This window comes from Rousettus aegyptiacus, unplaced genomic scaffold, assembly GCF_014176215.1.
Source record: "Rousettus aegyptiacus isolate mRouAeg1 unplaced genomic scaffold, mRouAeg1.p scaffold_m13_p_14, whole genome shotgun sequence".
NCBI classification, from domain to species: domain Eukaryota; kingdom Metazoa; phylum Chordata; class Mammalia; order Chiroptera; family Pteropodidae; genus Rousettus; species Rousettus aegyptiacus.
The window spans coordinates 42,542,042-42,569,346 of NW_023416289.1; the positions used below are offsets into that span (position 1 = coordinate 42,542,042).

At 40.7% G+C, this 27,305-nt stretch overlaps 1 protein-coding gene and 1 pseudogene across 4 annotated transcripts; both read left to right on the plus strand.

Annotated features, from left to right (window-relative positions):
- On the plus strand, positions 1-27,305 carry LOC107499124 (zinc finger protein 226-like). 4 transcript variants are annotated; one of them, XM_036232425.1, is made up of 7 exons: positions 4-851; positions 4,459-4,519; positions 6,210-6,336; positions 6,969-7,061; positions 9,167-9,269; positions 12,842-13,010; positions 13,257-14,104. In XM_036232425.1, the coding sequence occupies exons 2-7, from the start codon at positions 4,511-4,513 to the stop codon at positions 13,260-13,262; spliced, it is 507 nt and encodes a 168-aa protein (XP_036088318.1). In that variant the 5' UTR covers positions 4-851; positions 4,459-4,510; the 3' UTR covers positions 13,263-14,104. The 4 variants fall into 4 exon arrangements, with proteins under 4 accessions (XP_036088317.1, XP_036088316.1, XP_036088318.1 ...); XM_036232426.1 differs by lacking the exons at positions 12,842-13,010; positions 13,257-14,104 and adding exons at positions 23,946-24,036; positions 27,068-27,305 and having other exon boundaries at positions 10-851; XM_036232424.1 differs by having other exon boundaries at positions 1-851; positions 12,842-14,104.
- On the plus strand, positions 26,495-26,613 carry LOC118611643 (annotated as a pseudogene).

The following is a 27,305-nucleotide window of genomic DNA, read 5'->3' on the forward strand; positions in this document are numbered from 1 at the left end:
CAGGCTGTAAACTTTTCCCTGCGGAATTCTGGGAAGTGTAGGTCTAAGAGCTCCGGGTAGCCGCAGGCACTTCTCTTCAGGGAGGGCGGTGCTGGGGATTCTGGGAAACGTAGTACAGGAGCCACAGGTGCCCCGGGTTGTCACAGGTACTTCCGGCCTTGGAGGCCGATGTGGCAGCCATCTTTTCCCTGGTTATGTTGCTTCAGGTGCAGTATTCACAGCCCACTCAAATGTTCTCAAGTTGCGCTTGCGGCCAACAGCTATTGGCCTTTATTTTGGGGAGAAAGAGGAAGAGCGGCTAAAAGCGGAGGTTAGAGGGCCGATGTGGCGATTTGAGTTCTCCAGGGCAGAGCTTTGCGTTTGCGACGCCCCCTGAATGGGGCGGGCTCGGTCGTGCATCGCGGGGTTTGAGGATCTTCCGGGCTCTGCACTCCCAACCCTGCTCCCCCACCTACCACTTCATGCGGTGGCACATCGGCAAGTTACTTAACTATCCTGCGTCTTCGCTTGCTCCTCTGTAAAAGGGAAATAAAAGTAATATTTCCCTAATACGTTCCTAATAGAATGTTTTGAAAAAGACAAGATAGTACAAGTGAAAGGTTTAAAAGTGCCTGGTACATGGACTGTTATAATTCTCCGAAGAGCGACCATCTCGCGATGAGATTCTGTGAGCCCAAGAAGCTGAATTGTCCTGGACTCCTGCCGTTTTTTGTCAGGAGAGGATTGCGCCTAGTTGGTATCGAGAATGATTTTTCAGGAATGCAAACACAATCCTGGTTTTTCACAACTTTCTTTCCTTCCCTAGCCCTGACTTCTCAAAATACTTCACAGAGAAGGAGAAAACACCCCACGTGAGTAGGACTTGGCGTTTTTCTGCTTAGGTATTCACATAAATCAGAGAACGAGTGGTTGTGGACATGTAATGATCATAACTAAGCCTTAGTTGCTGAGTTCCATTTCAGGGTTTTGTACAAATGAACACATTTCCATCACACGGTGGTTCTGTGAGGTGGGGCTGCCAGTTTCCCTACTCTGAAGATGAGATTGAGATGCAGGGGCGTAACCTGTTTCCCTGCTAGTAGGAGGCAGAGCTGGGGCTAGAACATAGTTAGTCTGAGCCCAGCACCTGAGTTCATTAATCTCTGGTATATTCTTCTTGAGCATGGGAACTGCCTGGAATCTTATTGGGAAAGTAATTTGGGACTTGATTATGGGAACCTTGAGCAAAGCTAAGGCTATTCTGTGAGTATTTATTTTTATTTTTTACTTATTATTTTTAGGCGCGGCAACCCTCAGTTGACCTCACAGAGTCCAAGGACCTTGTCAGCTTGCAATCCCCTGTTTTTATTTATTTATTTATTTGTTTGTTTGTTTGATTGATTTTTATGCCTGTAGCACCTGGTCTTCCTAGGTAGTCTCCCATCCAAGTACTAACCAGACCCAACCTTGGTTAGCTTCCGAGATTAGACAAGATCAGGCTTGTTCAGGGTAGCATAATATTTATATTTTAGAAGTAACATAGTCATAATAGGAAATTCAGAGAACACAGAAGTATATAAAGAAAGTTTAAGTTACCCATAACTTTAAGATGCAAAGATAATCCTTGTTAACGTTTTAGTGCCTTTTTGTCTGATTACTCGTCGTGTATTTCTGTTTAGTGGAGGCTCTTTTCTTTGGGACTGATGATGCACTGCAGGGCTGCTCAAATTGTAGTTTACAAACCAGCAGCGTTGGCATCACGGGGGTAGAAATGCCCATTCTCGAGCCCCATCTGAGACCTGAGTTAGAATTTCTGCAGATGGGCCCCAGGAATCTGTATTCCAACAATATCCTAAGGTTATTCCTGCACATAGGAAAATTTAAGAAGCCCTGGAAAGGTTCTTGTCTGAAAATGGAGGCCTTGAATATTAACCATTCCAGCTGTCACAGATAAAGCAGCCAGATACATCATAACTTAGTACAATGACCCCCCCCACCAACTAATTATTGTCAACTGCGACGTCTCCTTGCAAAATCCTGACATGAGCAGAAGGCAGCTAGCTGGTAAATGCAGAGAGAAAATGGAATTAGAAGTCACAGAGATATATTTCTTCCAAGCTTTGGGACTTTCTTCCTAGCTTTAGACTCATTGTCATGTTTTGTACTAGAGGACTTCTGCTGGAAGTGGGAAGATTCATTACAGTTAGTTAATGTTAATTAATGTTAGATACTTTTGCTATAGACATTATCAGAACTATTGTTGTTATTGTATGTTATCACTCTGACTATTTTCTAATTTCTGTAACTTTAAATATAACTTCATACTTAAAGAAAAATTGCAGAAACGGTATAAGGAATTCACATATACTCTTTACCCAGATTCTCCATAATTTATTTTGCCTATCTGCTCTTTTGATGACCATCAGCCAGATACTGTCAGGAACATACCTGTAATCAAAGAGTTAGGTTTGTTTTAGCTTGCTGCAGCAAGGAAGCCCACACTCCATGGGGAACCATGCAGTGTCTTGGGAAGAGGTGATTATGCTTATAGCCTTTGGCTTATGTTAGCTGAATTGGGGAGAGTTTTAGGCAGTGAAGGTTTCTTCAGGGTTGGGTGCTGTCAAGAAGCAAAAGGGATTTGATGACGATTGTAAGAATTTTTATCTAGGGAGAAGCAAAGAAATGAGAATTGTCACTGTTAACAAAGTAGTTTCTCATATTAGCTGGGAGGGCCACTTCTTTGGCTACTTTTGTCACTTTAGAATGTCTTTTTTTCTGTTTTATGCAGTGTCTTGTCATTTTTTTGTTCGCTGTGGTCATTGAATGGCCCTGCCTGATTTTCATTCATCAATTGAAAAGGCTAGGTTCAAGCTGTTGTGACAGTTAGCTCATCAGTTATTCTTTTTATCTTTCACAGCTTTATAATACTTACATATTTGTTTTTTGTTTTGTTTTGCTGAACCATTTAAGGACAAGGTACAGACAGTGATCAAAATGGAATCACGCTAATAACACACTGTCATCTAATCCACAGTGCAGATTTAAATTTTTTCAATTTTCCCAGTAAAATCTTTGAGAGCAATTTTCTTTCCAGTTCAAGGTTCAGTCCCGTTGCATGCATTGCACTTGGTTTTTTGTTTCATTAGTCTCCTTTAATCTAGAAGGATTAATGAGACTTTTTCTTTTTTGCTCTTGATAGTTTTGAAGAGTATTGGCAAATTATTTTGTAGACTGTCCCTTTATTTGGGTTTATCTGAGATTTGCTCACAATTAAATCCAGGCTCAGCATTATCAGCAAGGATGCCACAGCAGTGGGGAGGCACCCTTCTCAGTGCATTGTATGAAGCAAATGTTGCTTGGTCCCAATTGGTGGTCTCAACTTTTGGGTTTTTTTTTTTTTTTTTTTGGTTAAGGTGTCTCGCTAAGATACTGTTGTTTCTTTTGCAGCTAAGACTTTGAGAGTATCTTCTTCCTCATCAAACTTTCCCCAATTTTTATCATCCATTGGTGGTTTTCTATCTTTCATTCTATGTTTACTAGTTTGCATTCTACCATGACAATGTTCTAAGAGTTTCTTTGTCTCACTTATTCACTTCTTACACATTCTCACATTTATGACAATATACTTACAGCTCAAATTCCTGTCTTTTTAATTGAAATTAGGTATGGACTGGCACACTATTTTTTTTTTAATTGTTGCAGAACCATGGGTCTTAACTAATTTTCTTTACCTCTCTGTATATTCATGAAAAGAGCACTTACTGCTTTAAGAAACATCACATGTTTTTGTACCATTTATAAAAAGTGTCAATTCAATCATTGAGATAACACATTATTATAAAGACTACACCAGAGATTTTTCAGAACTTATAAGAGTCTCTAAGATGACATAACAGCAACCTGTGAACTCCATGTGTCTTACAATATTCTATTGCTAGAAATCACATTTATAAGAATAATTTCTAACTATAGAATCATATCTGCTTTGCTACAGTTGCAAAGGAATAAGAAACCTTGACAATGTCCTAAGAGCTCTCCACTTTATGACAGTCCCATGAGGTCAATACAGTTATTCTCCCCAACCTATAGATGACAGAATTGAGGTAAAGAGGTGTCAATGATTTGCCCCGACAACACTGCTAGAGAATAGCCTAGCCAGAATTTCAACCCATGCACATTGATTACAGAGTCTGCCCTCTGTAGGTCTCAATTTACACCATATCCAGTGTAAGAATTACTACTGTTGAAACCACAGGCACATGGAGGTGAGGCCACTGTGTGGTTTGACAGGGTATTCCCTGAACTTCTACTGAAAAGAATAGCATGGGCATCTGGCATCCATGCCAAGATCTGTTCATCAACCTTTGTGTGGCTTCCACCAACCCGGGAACCATGCATCTTTGGGAATTCACAGCACACAGCTGCATGAGTCAGTGACATACTTGACCAGTTTCCATTGACTTCGTTCTCCTTTCCCAGTCTGCCTTCTTAGGATTCTGTGTTTCCTCGGAAGGAAAAAGAAAAAAGGAGCATGTTCAAGGTGAGTAGGACTTGCATTTCTTGCTTTAACCTCTTTCTCATTTAGAAAAAAAGTGAATCTTGCTTCCCGCGTTAATTTACCATCACACCTTGGAATGCTACATTTTCTAGGATTTGACATTTTCAGAGATCTAGAGTTACTTTATTTGTAAATGGAAATACCACTCCTAAACAAAGCATGCTTTAAATAGAATGATGTCATTTGTTTCTAAAGACTATCAATATACTAGAATATACTAGAGCAATGTGAAAATAATAATAAAAGCGAGATATTTTGTGATAAACGTTGTGGGCGAGGTTAGGAATGCAATCCACAAGTTATCTCAGGGTAAATGCTACAGCTGCAAGTGCCCCCAGTGAGTATTCTTGGGACAAAGAAGAAATGGGGTAAAAAATGTTGTTTTGGTACTAGAGATATTGGACACAAGTTTTTTTCTTTCAACAAAAGTCATGGCATTTGAAGAGCTATTGAGTATATTTCACAAATAAAAATCAATAGAAATGAAAAACATCGTCTACTACTTCCCCAAATTAGCTGCTTTGATATTTCCATAATCTCTTCATATATCTATTTATACTGTGTATTTGTGTTCAGAACATAGATACAACTTGGTTTTTGCATTTAATATTACATAACATTCATTTTAAATTACTGTATTATGTTCCCATCTAATTTACCTATTTTTAAAACAATGTTCTATTCATAGACATGAGTTTAGGATCCTTCACTGTTTTAGGAGCACTACAGTGCAGTTTTCCTGCATTTAATCTTTTCCTCAAAAAATCAATTCTGACAAAATACTGCCTTTTTATGTCCTTAACATACTGAGTATTCCAAATGAGTGAAACTATGTTTTATATGTGGTACCTCGGATATTTTTTTGATAGAATCTTCAAATATGGTGCAATGCCTCAGGATCAAACTGCTGCCTCAGACAGAAAAAAATATAGTTAGAAGTTTTCTCTCTGCAAGAGCTAGGTTGTGTCCCCTCTGTGCCTGAGTCCTACCCTATATGTATTTTCTTTATTTTTATCTATATTTTTATAATTGAAAGTTACAGATGACCTAAGGGTAAACAGTTCAGTAGTACTAAAGGACTTGTCGCTACATTGACACTTCAGAACAATTTTATGAAGAGGTTTTTGGTTTCATCTTAATTTTGAATATAAAGGAAGTGGATTATGAAAAATAAGGAACCTGCTCAAGTTCACACAGAAAACCAGGTCAGAGTGTTGTGCATGAGTGAAGGACAGAGACAGGAGGAAACAGTTTTATGTTCGGAGACCTGGCAAGCCCTTTCCGTTTATTTCCACGTATAACGGTACACCTCAGCGGAAAGGGGGGTGCTGACAAACACCGTCGGGACGAAATTAGAAAATGTTTCTGGGGCAATTGGCAATATTAAGTAAAAAGTAGGACCTTTTTAGTCAGGAGGCGGCATTTAGAATTCTAGGGAGTTTACTTGTAACACGGCTCACTGAGAGCGCCAGATAAACATACAGAGTCCCCTTTCTCAGTGCAGTGCTTCTAGTGAGGCTGAGGCAAGCAGCATGTGGCATTGACAGGATAGGAGGGGCTGGGACGTCTGCAGATCGCTCAGGGGCCAGAGCCACTTACCCCCAGGCTCAGTGCCACCCCTCTCTCAGTGGACACTGGGTGTATGTGTTTGAGGTGTATGTGTTTGGCATAGGAGGCAGTGACGTTCACGGACGTGGCTGTGGCCTTCACCGAAGAGGAGCTGGGGCTGCTGGACTCCTCCCAGAGGAAGCTGTACCAGGATGTGATGCTGGAGAACTTCAGGAACCTGGTCTCAGTGGGTGAGGACAGGCGCCCTCTGGAGTGTTTCTTTGACCTTGAATTGAGGGTTTGGGGCTCTCGATATAGTTCCCTGAGTTTGGGGACCAGACTTTCACAATGCCTGTAGGCTACAAGAGACAGGAAATTCCTAGTCTTTTTCATTAGTGTTTTCTTAAAAGAAAGGAAGAAAGAAAGAAAAAGGAAACCAAATGGACAGCATGCTGCTATACTTTATGTATTTTTTAAAATTTCACTCATCGCGTTAGTGAATTATAAAACCAACTTATTGAATCCTACTAACAGTTTTTAATGAAGTAAAACACTAGGAAATATCAGAGCTCCTGGGGAAGAATACAATACATTGCAGCAAAAACTGGCCAATTGCATGAGTGGTGTGAGAACCACTGGGAGGAGATTTAATGAAAATAGACATTGTTTAGAAATGAGTCATTCGACCATTGTTTTAGTAAGATATTTTTATGCATCTGTGTCCGGGTCATGAAGTAAATGCTCTTTCTTCAGTGGGTCACGATAAAAAGATTTTTGGAAAACGTTGCTTTCAACGTCTTGAATATGCAATTGAAACTGAAATTTCCAGTAAATTCTAGCTTCATTGTGTTCATTTGAAACTTGTGACTTTGCGTGTTCTCAGGATATCAACCTTTCAGACGAGATATATCACATATAGAGAGAGAAGAGAGGCTTTGGATGATGAAGACATCACCCCAGATAGAGAAAAAATTAGGTAAAAACCAAGCAATTGTGAGTTCTCGTAGTTAACTGTCCTCTGTTTTGTTTCTCGCCACCACCGGGGCCTCACATAGTCCAGACTGCCAGATCTCTCCTGCATAACTACAGCAGCCTTCATACTGGTGGCCCGCTCCCGCCTGTGCCCTCCTACGGTCTGTTCTCTAAGTGGCAGCCGGACTGATCCTTTGTAACCTTAAATCAGATTATTGTATTCCTCTGCTCAAAATTCTCTTAGGGCTTGTTTTACTTAGAGTAAAAACCATGTAAAGTGGCTTCTTGGGGACTTTGTGGTCTGCTGTTTGTCCCCCAGTGTCTCTGAGTGCATCTCCAATCCACTCTGTCGTGCTGTTTTTTCCATCTATTTTGTTTGCCTACTGTTTCTCAGATGTGCCAAGGATGCTTCTGCCACAGATACCTTTACTTGTTCTCTCTGCCTGGAATCTTCTTTCATCTGTAATCCTTCAGACTCGTTCTTTACTTCATTCAGGTCACTTGCTTTTAATGTCCTGAAAGAGCTGCCCTCTGACAAACCTTTTGGAAATATGGTCCTTTCTTTACTTTCAGTGCCCAGCATGATTTTATATCTAAGCATTGATCATTCAACCTCGCTGGTATTTTTATTCACTTATTTATCAGTTCTCTCTCCCCAATGGAGTATACTTTCCAGCATTGAAGGAATTTTGTCTTTTTTGTTTGTTTTTCTGTCCTCAGTGCTTAGAATCATCCTGGTACCTGGCAAGGATCTGTAGATGTTTGTTGAATACATGACTGAGATAGAGGACAGAGAAATCTGTCTTTCATGAAATAGCTAATACGTGATGAACATATCCAACTAAATGAGGAATATTGCAAAACCTGTTTGTCTTCAGATGAATTCCTAACCTAATTCAAATTTTTCATGTGCCCATTGGTGTGTGTATGTGCACGTGTATGTGTGTGTGTGAGTGTGTGTTGTGTATCCTTGCAAAACTTATTGTCCAATTTGGTCAGTACAGACTTGTAGCATTGTAGTTTAACCAAACTGAGTAGCAAGCTCCCTCTGTGACTTTCTTTGAGCCATTAGGAGCAGAGCATATTCATTTAGGGGGGAGGTAATATTTTTTTGAATGAGGATTCTTATGTCCACTTCTTAGGAACCTACCCCACAGAAGGAAAAATATTCTATTTCCTTATATGTAGATTTTTATGCAGTGACTTTAGAAAGCATTTCATGTTGTGAAACCTTTACTGCTTGTAATCATTTTCTGATAGTTTCTAGTCTGTTTCCTCTAACTACTTACCACAGCTACTGAATTTCACAGTTGTCTCTTAAACTGCACCCTCACTTTGGAAATCATATTTGTTAAAGGCCAGTGTACCTATATACAAAACTTTCCCACACTTTTTTAAAGAGACAGCATTCTTCCTTAGCCTCTAAATTTTGATTCCTACTTGGGAAAATAAAAGCATTTTAGAGGGACAGTACAGAAGCCTAAGAGGGATCCAGGTCTTCAAACTTTTCTTTCACTCCAAGTGATTCCTGGCACCTTTGATTTTCTCTTCAGCGTTAACCTCTCCGGTATACCACTGTCTCGGGTGCTGCCTTTCAGCTTCTCAGCAAAGTGTATTTTCCAGTCCTTTTCCTATTTCAGATACCTTCCTTGAAAAAGCTCTTTTGCTTCTATAACTTGGTTCAGAGTTCAGCTGGGATTTAAAGTTACAGAGAATCCTAGAAATCAAACTGTGATTCATCCACATACGCATTTCTTGAGTACTTACTAACTGCCAGACACTAGTAAAGCTGTGAGCACTGCAAAATGCTCGTCCTTGCCGATCCTGTATTGTAGAAGAAACATGTAATTAATTTTTGGAAAATGAATTAAATAGTATGTCAAATGCTAGTAACTTTGTTTTAAATGGGTATCAATACTAAGTGGTTGGGAGCTTAATGGACCACTCCTGGTTTCTGTCAGCATATAAACCAGGGAACTTCATATGTGGTGAAAAAGATAAGCTGAACCATCCCGAGGTTCGTTAAAGTCTTATACTGTGTCCTAGGTGTGAAATTGTGACTCTTTGAACAAGGTTTCACTTGCCTGTATCTCTAAATTCTCTATGTAGGCGATAACAGTCAAAATGAGTTGAGGACTGTTCAAGACAGAGGACCTCATGAAGAGCTTTCCTGTTGGAAGATCTGGCAACAGATTGCAAACGACTTAACCAGGTATCGAGACTCCATGATGAAAAGTTCTCGGTTCCAAAAACAAGGCGATTCCCCCTGTCACGTTGGGGCAGGACTGTCTGTTCAGTTTTTTGAAAATGAGAACTATGTACCAAATTATAAAATGGATGGTCCCATTGACACTGGAAATACAGAGTTTCCAAACATGAGAGCGCAGGATTCTTCAAGGAAAACATTCCTGACTGAGTCACAGAATTATCAGAATAGATATCAGCAAATTTCCATGAAAAATCAATTATGTCAGTGTAAACGGGACGGTGACACCATCAGTTGGCTATCACATCACCTCAATGATCGTGCAGTACACAAAAGTGAAAAATCTTATACCTACAATGATTATGGAAGAGAGAATGTGAAAATTGCAACATTGGATCATAATAATATGATTCATACAGGAAAAAAAACTTACCACTGTAATGAGTGTAAAAAGACCTTCACTGATCTCTCTGCCCATGATCTTCATCTGCAATTATGCTCTAAGGAGAAGACTCATATATGCAGTGAGTGCGGAAAAGGCTTCTGCTATAGCTCAGTTCTTCAGATCCAGCAGAGAATTCACATGGGGGAAGAAAGCTGTAAGTGTGGTGATTGTAGTAAGGAATTCAGTCAGAGCTCACATCCGCAAACTCATGGGAAAGTGCACACTACTGTAGAGAAACCATTCAGATGTGGGGAGTGTGGGAAAGGCTTCAGTCCTAGATCGGTGCTTACTGTTCACGGTAGATTACACATGAGAGAGAGACCTTATAATTGTGAGGACTGTGGGAGGGCCTTCAGTCAGGCCTCTCATCTACAGGACCACCAGAGAGTCCACCCTAGGGAGAAACCATTCAAGTGTGATGCATGTGGTAAGAGCTTTAATCGGAATTCACATCTTCAGTCCCATCAGAGAGTCCATACAGGAGAGAAACCATATAAATGTGAGGAGTGTGGGAAGGGCTTTATTTGTAGCTCAAATCTATACATTCATCAGAGGGTCCACACAGGAGAAAGACCCTACAAATGTGAGGAATGTGGTAAAGGCTTCAGTCGGCCTTCAAGTCTCCAAGCCCATCAAGAAGTCCACACTATAGAGAAATCATACATATGTAGTGTGTGTGGTAAAGGCTTTACTCTGAGTTCAAATCTTCAAGCCCATCAGAAAGTACACACTGGAGAGAAACCATATAAATGCAACGAGTGTGGAAAGACCTTTAGGACAAATTCCCATTATCAAGTTCACCTTGTGGTCCACACAGGAGAAAAACCCCATAAGTGTGAGGTATGTGGGAAGGGCTTTCGTCAGAGTTCGTATCTAAAAATCCATCAGAAGGCCCACAGTGTAGTGAAACCTTATAAGTGTGAGGAATGCGGGCAGGGCTTCAACCAGAGTTCACGACTTCAGGTTCATCAAGTGATCCATACCGGGGAGAAACCATACAAATGTGAAGAGTGTGGGAAGGGCTTCAGTCGTAGAGCAGATCTTAAAATTCATTGTAGGATCCACACGGGAGAAAAACCATATAACTGTGAGGAGTGTGGAAAGGTCTTCAGGCGGGCCTCAAATATTCTGGCCCACCAGAGGGTCCACAGTGGAGAAAAGCCATTCAAATGTGAAAAGTGTGGGAAGAGGTTCGGGCGGAGTTCACACCTTCAAGCCCATCAAAAGGTCCACACCGGAGAAAAACCGTACACATGTGAGGAGTGTGGGAAGGGCTTCAAGTGGAGCTTGAATCTCGACATGCATCAGAGGGTCCACACGGGAGAGAAACCATATAAGTGTGGGGAGTGTGGGAAGCACTGTAGTCAGGCCTCAAGCCTTCAGCTGCATCAGAGAGTCCACACTGGGGAAAAAGCATACAAATGTGACCAATGTGGTAAAGTCTTCAGTTGGTCTTCACAGTTACAGTCTCATCAGAGAGTTCACTCAGGAGAAACCTTAAAAGTGTGAGATATGTTCTAAGACCTTCAGCTGGTGGTCCAGTTTTACAATTCATCACAGAACCATGCTGGTGAAAAATTCTATAGAAGTGATAGGGCCGATAAGGTCACAAGAGAGTCCATACAGGTAAAAATTCTTATAAAATGATTTTTTCTTTTAAAAAGGTGTCATGTGAATTCTTTTAGTTCTCAAGTTCAAAAGAAAAAGTATATTTATATTTTTCTTGTTAAAGTAGTGTTTTAGCCATAGCTTAAAATAGCCTAGTCAGGAAGCTCCACAGCAGTGAATCCTTATAAGTTCTATCGTAAGGGTTCAGTTAGAACTTTGCCTTTTATTAAATGTTACTCAGAACAGAGGCCTTAGAAAGGGTTAAGAGTGTCTCTTATCAGTCTTTGTACAAAAGTATCATGACAAGCCAAAATCAATGCCCACTAGAATGTAAGCTCTATAAACGCAGATTTTGTGAACCCACGTCGTCGTCTTTTTTAATTTTTGACTTATAATGTGCCTTAGAGAAGGCTTCCCCCTCCCCGCACCTACAGCACCTGGTCTTCCTATGTGGTCTCCCACTCAAGTACTAACAAGTCCCGACCCTGGTTAGCTTTGAAGGTGAGACGAGATTGGGCATGTTCAGGGTGGCATGGCTGTAGTCCACTTGTCGAGCGCTGACTAGTTAACTCCTAGAACCCCCAGAACGGCACAATGGTCCACCAGTTAGTAGCGGGTCTTATAAAGGACAAATAACGAGTGTTTTTGCACAGGTCTATATGTGGTGGTGTGAAGGATCCCTGAACCCGTCCGTTGTTTATTTTCCAAGTTCCACAATGCAGAGTTGTCATAGAAATAGCTGGCAGAATCCTCACATTGGATCCCTGACCTATGGAAGATAGGCTATTTTGATAAGGAAGGATAGGTGAACACCAAAACTGCCTCACAAGGTACCAATACAAAATCTAAAGCAATACCATATTCTTGGAGCGATCACAGAGATTACTGCCACTATCATTACCTTGGGAGTTGCAAGGGTCATAATTTCTATCACATCCCCATTTCAATTCACGCATTTGACCTGTGCAAAAGACAGGTGAATCTTAGAGAATGACATGGGATTGTTGTAATCTTAATTAGGATTTGAGTCCAGTTACAGCCCCAGGTGTGGTTTTACTGCTAGAGGAAATTGACTCTTCTACTGGCACCTGAAATGGAGCTCATGAACCAACGTGCTTTTTTCTCTAAATTATCACCCAGCGAATTTTCGTTTATATGGTAGGACCATATGAAACCAGCTCAGGGCTACATCATTTCCAATCTTTTTTGACTGATTAGTTCAGGGTTGGCAAACTACATTCCATAGGTCAAATCCGGCTGCCACTTGTTTTTGTACATAAAATTTTATTGTAACATAGTTTTGGCCATTCTGCATATTGTCTATGGGTGCTTTCGTGCTAAAATGGCAGAGTCGAGTAGTGACAGAGATCATGTGGCCTATTGTATACTATCTGACTCTGTAGAAATAATTTTATGATCTGATACATATCTGATGATGTATGAAGTGTCTTAGACAGGGATGCTGCATGGAGCTCACGACATTGATGTTTAGGATTTTGCAGCAGTGTTATGTCATTCTCTGCAGATGGCATTACTCCTGGGAAAGCAGTTTCTGGCTTTATCGGGTTATAGTTAAAACTAAATTCTTGGCCACCATCCAGAAAGTTATCATGCATTCAAGTCATAAATGTGGGCACAGCCGCAGCACTTCATCACGTGTGAAACATAAGCTTGGGCTCAAACTCAAGTCGCAAGTAAGTTGCATGAGCAAGTGGTTCAGATCCTGTTTTAGTACATTTTTAAGGTTCTATATTTCCTTCTATGCATTAAAATTTCACTTTGTGAATTTTTCTTAGTTCTGTTCACTTTGCTTTGTAAAGTTTGCTTTGTGAAGCCGTATTCTTGATAATTTGAAAGTAATTATGTTTCTTATATCTTATAATGCTTTCTTCAAGGACTACTTAATATGATATTAATCTTTTTTTTTTTTTTAATTCTAGGAATAACTTGAAGCCTAGTAAGATGGTATCTTTCTCTAGGGAGGATTTTCATTTGTTCCTGCTAGTGTTATGGCGCGTTCAAATCCAAGACCCACGGAGCCAATTGAGATTAATTATAAGCCTTTATTGGCCAGCTGGCGACTGACTCACTCCACCACTCAGGGTCATAGAATCATGCCCAAGCTTCCACAGGAGACAGATTATAAAGCCTAAACCCACATCTTCGTGGGCCTTTGATCAAGCAAGGAAGCAGATTACAAAAGCAGGAGTTGGCTGTTAGCGTCTAGTACAAAGATATATTGTTTCTGGGGGACTCCTAAATCTTGTAGTAAACAGGGCCTCGTGGACAGTTTTGTTATCCGCATCCTGGCGGTGATGTTGTTTTTATTGGGAGTTGTTGCCTGAAGATATCACTCCCTGTCTTGTCCTTGTGATTGGCTTACTGGAAAATTTTCCACTTTTACATTCCCCATTGATTTTCAGAGGGAATTCAAATCATTGATTCCCCAACCTGGAGAGGTTGATAGTTTGTTCTGAGGACTATGAGTTTTACTGCCTGTATCAGTTTTCTGACATAGGCAGTTATCCAATTAAGTATACAAGGCCTAAACAGGAGGCCGCAGGAAAGCTAGAATAAGGGCACCTGTACTGGATGTCAGGAGAGTTGTTAACCAAAGGGTGTTATTAAAAAGTCCTTCATACCAAGATTCTTCATGTTTAAGCCGTTCTTTTCTATCTTTAACCCTCTGTCTTGCTAGTGCTAGGCTGTCTTGTATAATTCCAGAGTGATTAGCATAAAAACAGCAAGTCTTACATAAAGTATACAATTAAAGCAAGATCTATGCTTATGATAAGTCTTACATGTATGAATTAATATACAAGATTCTTGATTCATTTTACAGATTCTGAAATAAGCTGTTTAAAAGGTAAATTCTGAAACTACGGTTGATGCAGTATATGAATATATCAAAACAAAAACTTTATCTAAATATTTACATTTAAAAAAGACATTTAAAACTGGGAAGGGTCTTTCTCTGAGGCTCAGGCGAGGCAGGTGGTGGCTGGGTGAGACTGAATTGGGACTCTGGTTATGGAGACTAATTGGTGAGTTTTTCACCGCACTAGGTGGAGAGCCTGGTAAGGACTTCAGAAGGGAGAAGTTACAGATTTTTGTGAGCTTTTTTTCTAGGTTGGGGAGAAGTGGAGGAGGTCTTCCAAACATGATTTCATAAGGTGTGATTGATCCCTTTACAGTAGGAGGTGCATCGTGCCCTTAACATAGGGGAGGGAAGGAGGCTTACCCAATTTTCACCAGTTTCTAATTTGAACTTGGTTAAAGTTTCTTTTAGGGTCCTATTTATCCTCTCTACCTGTCCTGAGCTCTAAGGCCTGTAAATGCAATGTAACTTCCAATTAATTCCTAGAACCCTGGCTAAAGATTGACTGGTCTAGGCGATGAACGCCGCCGGGTTATTGTCGGACCCCAGTGTTATGGGCAGGCCAAATTGAGGCACTATTTCTGAGACTAATTTCTTTGGTACTACCTGAGCTGTTTGTTTCCTGCTTGGTGGGGAAGGCTTCAGTCTATCCTGAAGAGGTCAATGAACACAAGCAAGTACTTGAATCCGAAGGTACCCGGGCTGACCTCAGTGAAATCCAACCCTTAATATTCCCCCGGTGCCTGTCCATGAAGTCTCGTCCCTTCTTATACTCTCTTGGAGGTCCCTGGATTCACTTGTGCACAGATGTGGTATGGGGCCGATATCTGCTTGGCCATTTGTTGCAGCCCCAGAATATAATAGTCTCTCTTTAAGAGTTCAATCAATTTGTTTCCTCCCAAGTGAGTGCTCTGGTGAACCTGGGTTATGAGGCCTCGGGTACCACAATGTGGCCATCCAGGAGCCTAACTCACCCAGTAGATTCCTCTTTTCTTTCCAGCTTTTTGTATAGTTTAACTTCACCTGGAGTGTAGGTAGGGGTGTCTGCTAGCACCCTAGGCGGTAGAACTGTCAGAATGTCAATTGGCCCCACTGGTTTTTGGGCAGCCTCCTTTGCTGTCTGATCAGCAAAGGAGTCGCCCTGTGCTACCTCAGAGCCCAAGTTCTGGTGCCCTAGGCAATGAATGATTGCCACCTTTTTTGGCAGCCAGATAGCTTAAAGGAGGGCTAAAATTTTCTCCTTGTTTTTAATTTTTTTCTTCTTTTTTTTTCCTCCTGAAGTCAGGAGGTCTCGTTCCTTACATAGAGCCCCACGTATATGCGCAGTGGAAAAGGCATACCTGCTGTCTGTATAAATGTTCACAGTCTTTTCTTTTTCCATCACAAGGCCTGGGTCACTGCTATTAGTTCGGCCCGTTGTGCTGAGGTTCTATGGCTCAGAGCTTGTGCCCAAATAACAGTCTCATCAGTCACTACAGCCGCTCCAGCATACCTGATTCCTTCTGTGATGAAGCTGCTTCCATCTGTGAAAAGAGTGGCCTCTGGATTTGGTCAGGGGTCATCTGTCAGGTCCGGTCGGGTGCACATGACATTTTCTACGATCCCTAGATAGTCACGTATGGGCTGCTTGGGGTCGTCATCTGGTAGCAGGGTGGCCAGTTTGAGAGCACCAGATTTCAGGAACTGAATGTGGGGCTTATTGTTGTAAGTAGGTCTTTAGTCATTTTCTTAGTCTGAGTGATATTAACTTTATTCCGGTTGTTGAAGATGTACAGGGCTACCTCAACTAGCTCAGTCAAATTCTTGTCCTTAAACCTTCCTATCCTTTGTTACTTCTTTTTCTTACTATCTGAGGCTGACTGACGGACAAAAGCAAGGTTTTATTATTTGGGTCCTCTGGGTCAATAGGGGTATATAACCGGTAAGACTCTAAGAGTCATTCTAGAAATGCCGCTGGCGATTCATCCTTGGCCTGGATGACTTCAGTTACCTTAGAAAGGTCCGTAGGTTTTCTGGCAGCAGACCGGAGGCCCTGGAGCAGAAGCTGGCGATAATGATTGAGAGCCTCCTTACCTTGTTCGGTGTTGGGGTCCCAAGGCGGAGAGGTGTACGGGAGGGATTAGTGGTGGGCTGCCCATTTGGGTCATGCACAGTCTTGGCTGCCTCTCGGAGAATCCATTCTCGTCCCTCCGAGGCAAAAAGAACCTGGAGAAGCTGTTGACGGTCATCCCAGGTGGGCTGATGGGTAAAGAAAATAGTCTCTAAAGGAGAGATTAGTCTCTAGTTTCTCTGAGAAAGCAGGGTTTTGATGTTTCCAGTTATACAGATCTTTCCTGTTATCCAAAATTCTAATTTTAATAACAAGACCACATATTGACTCAAATCATAGCTATCTATTGTAATAGTTTTCCTATCATGGCCCAAATCAGAGCCATGACCTTTGCTTCTCCATAAGCCCTTTGTTCTGAATAGTCAGGTCCATTCTTGATATTCATGACATACAACAATTTATAATAACTGAAATTATGACCAATACCATTATACAAGGACATATGAATAGTAAAGATATTGACAAATTTCTAGGAACTTTATACAGTTTCTGAAACACTTGTATTAGTAACATATATTCATAAAAATGTAACCTAAAGGTTAAGCATGATTTATTATTTGACAATGCTTACCATATAATTTAATATATCAAATAGAATTAGCTTAACATTTCTCTTTTACAAAGTGACAAAACTAAACCTTTGAGATTTTCTAGGTGCCCTCTGGGAAGTCTCAGTATTATTTTGGGATAAAACAAAAGATCCCATTTAGATTATGTTGGGAAATTTGTCATAATGTCAAATTATGACAACATTTGATCGCCTGATTAAATAGGATCACAGGTTACTATGAAATGATACTTAGTTATCTATTTAATCAGATTTCAAAGGTAAAGATGACTATACAAAAAACCTTACACTCTTAATTTGAATGTACAAATGTACATTCATCCCCTTAGCTAGCTTTCAATGACATCTTCACTTTTAATTTCTATTTACATAACCATTTTCCTACTGCTCATCCCCACTCTAAAACATAAAGAAGGATTAGCCTAACAGGCCCCTATTAGCTTCTTCAACTCTTGTATTTTCAATATCAAAAACAAACTTACTTCCATTACTGGGAAAATTATTTAAACTTCCTGTACCTCAGTTTCCTCATCTGCAAAACAAGAATAAAAAAACAGCACCCTACCACTCTGCATCAGGCACATGACAGGTGCTGAACCACTGAACGAAAGAACGTTGTCAAAAGTTAAATGCCGCAGCAACGCCAAAGCACCTAGCACACTGCTAGGGACACCGAAAGTGCACGTCAAATGGGAGTCACTGCCATCAGAATCTTCAGTGTATCCCCACTGCCCACAAATTCCAATTTAAACCTTTCTGTACTGTTTTAAAAGAAGCCTGTGATTACTGTAGATAATATTCCACACCTGAAAGGCTGTTTTCAGGTCGAGTTCAGTATATTTTTATTTAGAAATGCTCTAGAGAGTCAATGAATATCTATCATTAAACTTAACTAAATATTTTGCCAAAAAAGATTTTGAAAAGCATTTTTAAACATCAAGACTCATTTATAAGCTTTTAGGTTGAATTTATAATTTTATAATCTTAACTAGTAGAAATAGCATAAACTTATATGACTAATGAACAGGTAGAATAAAATTGTGTCTGACAACTTGATGACATACTTATTTTTACTTAAACTACAATATTAAACTATCCTTATTACCAAAGATTACCTCAGATCATGTAGACTTGATAAAACAAAACAAAACATTTGGATTAGTTTCTATTTTTTCTGATAATTTTAGGAAGACTTAATTTATAAGTGCTTATTTCTTTCTAAACCAATTAAAGTAGAGCTCTTTTACAAATTTATTTTCCTATATAAATAAGTTCTAACCTAAATTGAAGAATTAGTTAGAAAGGGGACTTTAATATTTAAAATTCTGCCTTACAGATATTTTGTGAACCTTTAATGAAATTTATGTTTAGTCACTCTTTAGACCCAAATCTCCAATACAAATGTACATTCATCCCTTCACTAGCTTTCAATGACATCTTCACTTTTAATCCCTATTTACATAACCATTTTCCTACTGCTCTTCCCCCGCTCTAATCTAAAATATAAAGAAAGATTAGCCCAACAGGCCCCTATTAGCTTCTTCAACTCTTGTTTATTCAATATCAAAAACAAACTCACTTCCATCACTGTACCTCCTGTACCTAAGTTTCTTCATCTGAAAGGCTGTTTGCAGGTCGAGTGACCCCTCTGATGGCCGCCACCCTGTTCTAAATGTGGACCAATCTAACTGGCAGAACCTCTGGAGATCGAAGGGGGTGACATGGGACCAATAACCTTGGGCCATCCGCCTGAAGTCTTTGAAATTATTAAGGAGACACTGCAGAGGAGTGGGTCTGGAAGAAGTTTGACCCATGGCGGTTGGAACAGCGGCGAAAGAAAATATGATACATGTAAAAGTTAAATAAGCGAGAGCAAGAGCCCTGCAGTGTCCCGGGGACCAGTCCGGAGGGGCAATGGCAGCTAAGCCAAGAGAGAAAAGGATTAGTAGATTTATGAGGATAAGAAGAAGGATAAAGACATAAAGACGTGTGACATTCAGAGAGAGACTACAAATTGAAAAAACAGACACCAAAGAAACAAAGATGACGGACCAACACGAGACAGGCGCTGGCACAACCAGAACCAGGACAAAACCAACCGGGTCAGGATCTGACGTCTCAGTCCTTGACCAGACTAGGGAAGTTATGCCACGTCCAGCCTTCCACTAGTTCCCAGGGCTCACAGACAGACAGGTCCAAGCACAGTCTTACTCACCGGTGAAGCTGCTCCAGGTGGTTTCTGCCCAATTGTTACAGAATTGAACTTTCTGTCCACCTGCCCCGCTGGGTGAGTCCACCTGGCGTCTGGGGCTAAGGAAAGTCTCTCAGCAGCAGTCCCCTGGACGGGACAGGTCCTTGCCCAAGGTGGCTGGGGTCACAGGTCTTAGAGATGCTCCCCTTTTCCTTCAGGGGAGAATCTCGCTGGGGCCTCCAAATGTGGCGCGTTCAAATCCAAGAACCACTGAGCCAATTGAGATTAATTATGAACCTTTATTAGCCGGCCGGTGACTGACTCTCCACCATGCAGGGTCAGAGAATCAGCCCCAAGCTTCCAGAGGAGGCAGCTTATAAACCCTAAACCCACATCAAGCAAGCAGGTTTACAGAAGCAGAAGTTAGCCATTTGTATATCTTTGCACAGGACATCTAGAACTACATCCTGGTTAAACATTAAACAAGCAAGCAGATTACAGAAGCAGAAGTTGGCTGTTATCGTCTGGTACAAAGATATCTTGTTTCTGGGCAACTCTTAAATCTTGTAGCAAACAGGACCTGGTAGACAGTTCTGTTATCTGCATCCTGGCGGTGAGGTTTTTTGTTTTCTTGTTTTATTTTCCATGGGAGCTGGCACTTAAAGATTCCCTTTCCTGTCTTGTCCTTGTGACTAGCTTACTGGAGAATTTTTCACTTTTACAATAGGGACTGTGGGGTTCTCTCCGTTTGGGCAATTTGGGAAGTGCAGTCAAGGAGCGTCCTGTAGTCCCAACACTTTCTGGAGTGTGGAAATACATGTCAAAGTTTTCCCTTTGGCGAATACTCAGGAGGCGGTAGTGCACACGCCCCATTGCAGCCTGGAGAACTTCTGCTCAGGAGGCGGGTCTGGTGGATTCTGGGAAGTGTAGTCCCAGAGTTCCGTGGGCTTGCAGGAACTTCCGGTCCTGGAGTGCTCAGTTGCTACAGTATTTTCTGTGGAGTTTCATGTCGGTTCCGGGTCCCGCGGGCCTTTCAGAACTTGCTGGATCTGTGCTTGGGACCAGAACGACTCAGCTGTCGACTTAGGGGAAAACCAACGCTGAACTCAGGTATCGAGGGGTGAGGTGGGCAGTGCCTCTGTGTGTTTGGGTGTGATTCTCGAGTCCCCAGGCGGGAATGGTTCTGGTCGCGTCTCACCTGGTCACGAGTGCCCAGGGCTCTCAGCTCGCCCAGTCCGCCTCACTACAGCTACTATGTGTGGTTCAGCTTCCTGGCATTGGTGGTTAATTTCCCTGTGCCTCCAGGTGCTGTTTTTTAAAATGGGCATATGAGCACCTTCTTAATAGAATTGTTTTGTGGATTGAAATAGGGGGTACAAGATCTAAATCTTAAAACAGTTTGTGGCACGTGGTGAATAATGATCTCTCCGTCGAGCGGTCCAGTCCTCGTGTTGGGGCGCGTTCGAATCCAACACCTATGGAGCCAATTGAGATTACTTATGAGCCTTTATTAGCCGGCCAGTGACTGACTTTCTCTACCACGCAGGGTCAGAGAATCAGCCCCAAGCTTCCAGAGGAGGCAGCTTATAAACCCTAAACCCACATCAAGCAAGCAGGTTTATAGAAGCAGAAGTTAGCCATTCATATATCTTTGCACAGGACATCTAGAACTACACCCTGGTTAAACATTAAACAAGCAAGCAGATTACAGAAGCAGAAGTTGGCTGTTATCATCTGGTACAAAGATATCTTGTTTCTGGGCAACTCTTAAATCTTGTAGCAAACAGGGCCTGGTAGACAGTTCTGTTATCTGCATCCTGGCGGTGAGGTTTTTTTTTTTCCCCCTTGGAAGCTGGCGCTTGAAGATATCATTCCCTGACTTGTCTTTGTGAGTAGCTTACTGGAGAATTTTCTGCTTTTACACCTGCGTTAGCATCTGAGCTCCAGCTGCAGTGACCGTGGCTCTGCTCTCTGATCACTGCATTCCACTGCATAATCCCTTCTGACCTCTTTTTTTTTTTTTTTTTTTTTTTTTTTTTAAGAAAGCAAGGTGTCTTTCTAGATTACACGGAGAGAGGGCTTTAACTTTTCTGGAGGACAGCCTCACGATCAGGGCATTTCATAACATTCTTTCTTTCCCCAGCCTGACTCCTCAGAAAGGACAGCATGGACATAGAGGGGGTGACTCCTTGGTTACTGACAGCAAAGTTCCACATGAGTGGGACTTGGCCTTTTCTGTTTACAACATGTTCACATAAATCAGTGAATGTGTAAGATGTGTAATCGGGCATGGGTATTGGTGATAATTACCCTTAACTACTAACTTCAATGAAGAGGGCTTTGTACAAATAAAGACGTTATGTCACACCGTGGCTCTGTGAAGAAAGACTGCTTTTTTCCTATTCTATAAATCGAGGTTGCGTCTCAAGGAGTATAAATTAATGGCCCATAGCCACCCACTTAATAAGAGGCTGAGCTGGGGTTGGATTTAGGCGGCCGAGTCCAGAGCTGGAGTTTAAAATCCCGTAGATGTATTCTTTAGCTCTAGAAACCAGCTGGAATCAGGCCAGATGGTTAGGACTTGGTTGTAGAGGACCTTAAAAGAAAGGCTAATGGGCTTGGACTTCAATGAGTTTTTTAAAACATTGTCAAGTATTTTGTTTCACTTATTACACAGAATATATAGAACCAAATCATTGTGGCACATTCAGGAAATACAGAAATCTGAAAGAGAAAAATATAATTGTGCACTCATCCAGAATGTAAGATAGCAAGTGTTACGCTTCTAATGTGTTTCTGTTTAGTGATTCTCTGAATATTTGTATGTTTATGAACATTTTACAAAGTTTTTTATCATTCTTTTCTTAATGCTTTTCCTTTTATGTGTTTTAACTATGGAAATTTACAAACACTGCCAAGAAAGAATAAACTAACTTCCATATAATTTCATGATCATTCTTATTATTCTCATTAATATTATTCCTATGACTTTCTGATTTTTAAAAACTTTTAATATAATTTTAAACCTAGAGAAAAGTCACAAAAACAGTATCAAGAATTCTCATATACACTCTACCCAAATTCACCACTTGTTTACATTTTGTCTATGCTTTGTGGCTCCATGAACCAAATAACACCAGGAATATACCTGCATTTAATGACAGCTTATTTTTGCTTTCTGAAGGAAAGAAGCCCACATACCATTGATGGGTAGTCAAGAGGTGTCTTTGTAAGAGGGTTTTAGGAGAGGTTGATTATAGATTATAGGGTTTTAGCATCACATACTCGGTAATATTAGACATTATACTAGATAATAGTGTTATCAGATATTAGGTATCTGTTAAGTTATTACGATAGGGGTTAATAGTGTTACTTTTAAATAATAAGAGAAAAGAGATAACACCGTTATATAATTTACAATCCTGTTTCATTTTGTTCTTTTTCATTTAAAGTTCCCATAATGTAATAAATTTTGCTGGAGGACTGGGGGAAAGGCCACACAGATTTGCAGTGTAGTCATTCCCCCACCCCCAACTCCAGTTTCAAAGTCTAATTTTTTTGGTGAGAATAGATTTTATTTTAAATATATGTTATGAAAAGCAAAAGTTTTTTTCTCCATTATGATCTGTAGATTTGAATCTTGGCTACCTTTACAAACTGACATCACCAGCAGTTGCTCTGTTCATTGCCAAGGTAACATCTAGAAATCTCCGTTCTGCCCTCTGAATAATTGTAGCAACTAGGAATCTAATTGGGTGCCTCCTAAATAATTGTGTTCCATCTCCTGACATTTATCTTTCAATTCTACAATATATCATGCTTTTCTTAATGTACTTTAATGCTGAACAATTCTACGGCCTTTTTGTTGTTGTTTTTCTTGATACTTCGGAAGAGTATAGAGGCAAGTTATTTTGGAGAACGTCCCTTACTTGGTGTTTATCTGATATGTTCCATGTTTAGGTTCAGTTCATGCATTGTTGGCAGAGATTTCACAGACATGGTAAGGTGTCCTTGTCGTTTGCAACATAACAGGAGCTGAAGGATGTCAGTTTGTCCCTATATTGGCGGACTCAGCTTTGTTCACTAGGCCAAGGTGACGTCCATCAGCTATCTCTGTTGTAAAGTTACTGGTTTTTTTTCCCCAAAATCAATAGTTTATTCCGGGGAGAAACATTTATTAGTGGGCATTTTACTGCAAAGACAAGTTTCCCTCCGTGCCCCGCACTTACTTATTTATTCATTCATTCATTCAAGTATAAATATTCTATCAGTAGTTTTACTAATATTCTATTGGTAGTATAATTAAATGATGTGTAAATTAACATTTATTTTTACCAACTGGAGGTATATCGTACATACCATAGAATTCTCCCATTTCAGGTGTACAAATCAATGAGTTGTAACTTTGCTGAGTGGTTCGACCACTGCCGTAATTCAGTTTAGAATATTCTTGTTTCCCCAATTGTGTTCCTCATGCCCATGTGCACTTAAGCCTCATTCTCTTTCCAGATACCCAGGCACCCACTAACCTACGTTCTGTCTGCATAGATTTGCTTATTCTGGGCATTTCAATAGATGGAATCATACAATATGTGGTCTTGTGACTGGTGTTTTTGCACTTTCCACAGTGTTTACAGGGTTCATGTTGTAGCATGATAAGGCCTTCCTTTTAACTGGCCAGTAATATTCCATTGTATGATTACGCCACAGTTTATCTGTTCGTTGGCATATAGGTCAACATTGTGATTGTCCCCAGTTTTAGGTTATTATGAATGATGCTGCTATAAATATTCACATGCTAATTCACAATAATTCACGTGTTGTCCATGTTTGTGAGCAGCATCCAGGCCACTCTTTCATGTCCACTTTTCTGTCTTCGCAGGCACTGCTAGACAGTTTTGCCCTCCTGGGATCAGTGCCACTCCGGACTGCGCACAACCCCAGAAGTAGGAGGAAAAATGACCACGTACAAGGTGAGCAGGGCTTGCCTTTCTCACTTTTAAAATTCCATCTTGTTACTCAGCTGTCACATGCTTTTCTTGGGACGACTCAAGCAGAACAACAGGCATTTGAGGACCTGTTTTGCCAGGTCTGTCTTTGTCCCTTTTGAGTTTACTTTGCATTTGTTTTTGGTTTTCATTTCATTTCATTATTCTTTGTTTTATGCGGTAGCCAATTTATTAGAAATGAACAACTATTTCACTGCTGACAAATTGGTATTTATTTTCTCATACTCTTTTCTTCGTGTACATTTATAGCTACTTGTATTCATGTTATACATTTAATTTTAAGTTGAGTCTATGGACATGCCACCCTGAACAACCTTGATCTTGTTTGATCTTGGTTAGTACATGGATGGGAGACCGCCTAGGAAGAGCAGGTACAAAATCAAAGATTGTAAGCTCACAAGGTCTTGGCAATCTGTGAGGTCAACCAAGGGTTGCCTCGCCTAAAAGAAAAAAAAAATTACGTTTACTTTTTTAGGCTAATATTATGTGATGTTTATTTTTTAGAGATACATCATATTCTCATTGAATCGATGTACCCTTTAATTTTTAACTACTTTCCACTCATAGACATTCAGAGGCTTTATAAATTTTATGGATTTTTATAATTTATTTTTATTTTTTAATTACAGTTGACATTCAACAATATATTAGTTTCAGAGATACAGAATATTGGCTAGACGGTTATATAACTTATGAAGTGATTTCTCTCTATCAGTCTAGTGCCCACCTGACACCATTCATAGCTATTACAGTATGATTGACTGTTTCACTATGTTGTAGTTTACATCCCCGTGAGGAATTTTACAGTTTTAAACAGCACCGCAGTGACAGCTGTCTTACATGAACTCTTTTCCACAAAAAATCAATTCTGAAAACAATCTGCCAGTTTTTTGTCCTGTACCAAAACTGATATCTGTCAAGCTGGCTGTTTTCTAGGTAGAGTAACCAAATACAAGCACAACACAGCAGACTCTCACTGCTTCATACAGATATCATTGGAGGTTTTCACATAGGAAGAGCTAGATCTCATCTTCCCCATGCCTGAGTCATGCCTCGTGTGCATTTTATTTGTCTTTTTCGTTGCTGTTTTTTGTATTAGCTACTTTGACTAAAGTAATAGGCAATCTTAGTTTAAAATGTCTAGAGATACTAGAAGATTTGCCAGTAACTTGCATTCTTGTGCCCACACTTGCTCCTCAGAGCAGCTGAATGAGGAAATTTGGTTCTCATCTTCCTCTTAAAATATGAAAAACCCGCTCAGATTCCCACAGGAAACTAAGGGTCAGGAATGGAAGGCATTCTGCTCAAGTGACGAGAAGAGAGAAAGAGTTCATTTCAGGACCTGTGCCTTGCAGTGTGGGCGCTGGAGAGGCCCTCTGAGTGACAGTTTCCACGGGTGGCGCTGCTGCTCGCCGACTCCCTTCTTGGGGTGCATCTCTTCTCTTCTTGCCATAGCATGACCTCAGGTGCACAGCCTCTCAGTGCTCCCAACACACAAAGGCAGCCATTGGCGCAGCTGTTGTATAAAACCTTTAAATTCATCTGTGGCAAAAGATACTGTGCATGGTATTACCGAAGTAAGTGAATAAATAATAACCTAACGCATTTTTAATCAAATAAGTGAGAATAATAGAACAAGTCATTCTTCCAAATCAGATTACCAAAACCATGGGAAATTTTATAGTCTTCTCTTGGCCTTCATATGGAGAATCAGGGTGCTTGTATTCTCTTGAAAGATTTGTGAAATAGGAAAAAAATTGGGGATGAAAATCTGCCTTTGACTATAATTTTAAACATGCTTATTTTCGATATTTTAATTTTCATTTGCAATTATTTTAAATAATCAGACAGGAAAGTAAAATCTACATAGAATGATATTCTTTGCAGGATGAGTTATAATGACAAAAATATGTAAAAGTAAATATTGATGATTTAGAACAGGTAACTATAGATCTTCATTTCCCTGGAATAAAATGCAGCCATGAAATGAGATCAGATAGATATTGGTAATGATAATAAGAAATAAAGATATAGCAAATGTTTATTAACCATTTAGTCTGTGCCGCACACTGTCCCAAATGATGTAGGTAGACCACTGTTTAATCCTTAAAGAATTCTGTCATACAACGACCCTTGTATGGAGAGGAAACTCAGACACATAGGCAAACTTGTTTAAGGTCATACAGCTAGTAAGAGACAGACCCTAAGGATGCGCGCTGAGGCACACTGGCTCTAGAGCACGACATCGAATGCTGCAATTAAGAGATGTGGTAGTAGCTTGAGGTTATACAGATTGACCTACGGAATATGCCCCACGGGTTACCAGAAGCTCGTTAGTTTGGAGGACATTAAAGAAATGCGTTAGCATCCCGGAGTCATGTGTGTGAGGGGAAGAAGGGCATTATCAAATCAAATCTGTTTGGTCTACGGCCATGCCACCCCGAACAAGCCCGATCCCATCTGATCTCAGAAGGTAAGCAGGGTCAGGCCCGGTTAGTACTTGGACGGGAGACCACCTAGGAAGACCAGGTGCTGTAGGTGTAAAAAAATAAAAAATAAGGGATTGTAAGCTGATAAGATCCTTGCAATCTGTGAGGTCAACCAAGGGTTGCCTTGTCTAACAAAAAAAAAAAAAATGCGTGGACTAAGTTACTAAACGCTTTTGGGGGCAATTGGCAATAATCACCAAAAGGTAAAACGCATGTATCCCAGGATGCTTATTTAGGGTTCTTGGGTGTTACTTGTAAGTAGACTTAAAGAGAAAGCACAAAGTGAAAATACGAGAACTGTTGTCATTGCCGCACTTCTCTTGAGGCTGAAGAAAACCAGTGTGTGTGGCTCTGGCAGGATAGAGGGAGAACGACCGGGAGGTCTACAAATTCACATGAGTCCCTCACAATCTGTAGCCAACTCGCACCTTTCCACCTCTCAGTTTTTTTCCATTTCCAGTGGGTATTGATGATAAGATTGAAGTTACATGTGTTTGGTGTTGTAGGAGGCAGTGACTTTCAAGGACGTGGCTGTGACCTTCACCGAGGAGGAGCTGGGGCTGCTGAACTCTGCCCAGAGGAAGCTGTACCAGGATGTGATGCTGGAGAACTTCAGGAACCTGGTCTCTGTGGGTGAGGACAGGTGCCCTCTCTAACTGAATATCAGCTCCCTGGATTGGCTTTGTGTCCTCAGCTGTTCGAGACTTTGGAGACCCTGAAATGATTGCCTCCATTTGTAGACCT

Bases quoted from the DNA above. Each gene is read 5' to 3' on its own strand.
- LOC107499124 (XM_036232423.1), top strand. The intron at 6,337-6,968 runs GTGAGGACAGGC...GCGTGTTCTCAG, and splicing joins CAGGAACCTGGTCTCAGTGG to GATATCAACCTTTCAGACGA. The intron at 7,062-9,166 runs GTAAAAACCAAG...TTCTCTATGTAG, and splicing joins CCAGATAGAGAAAAAATTAG to GCGATAACAGTCAAAATGAG.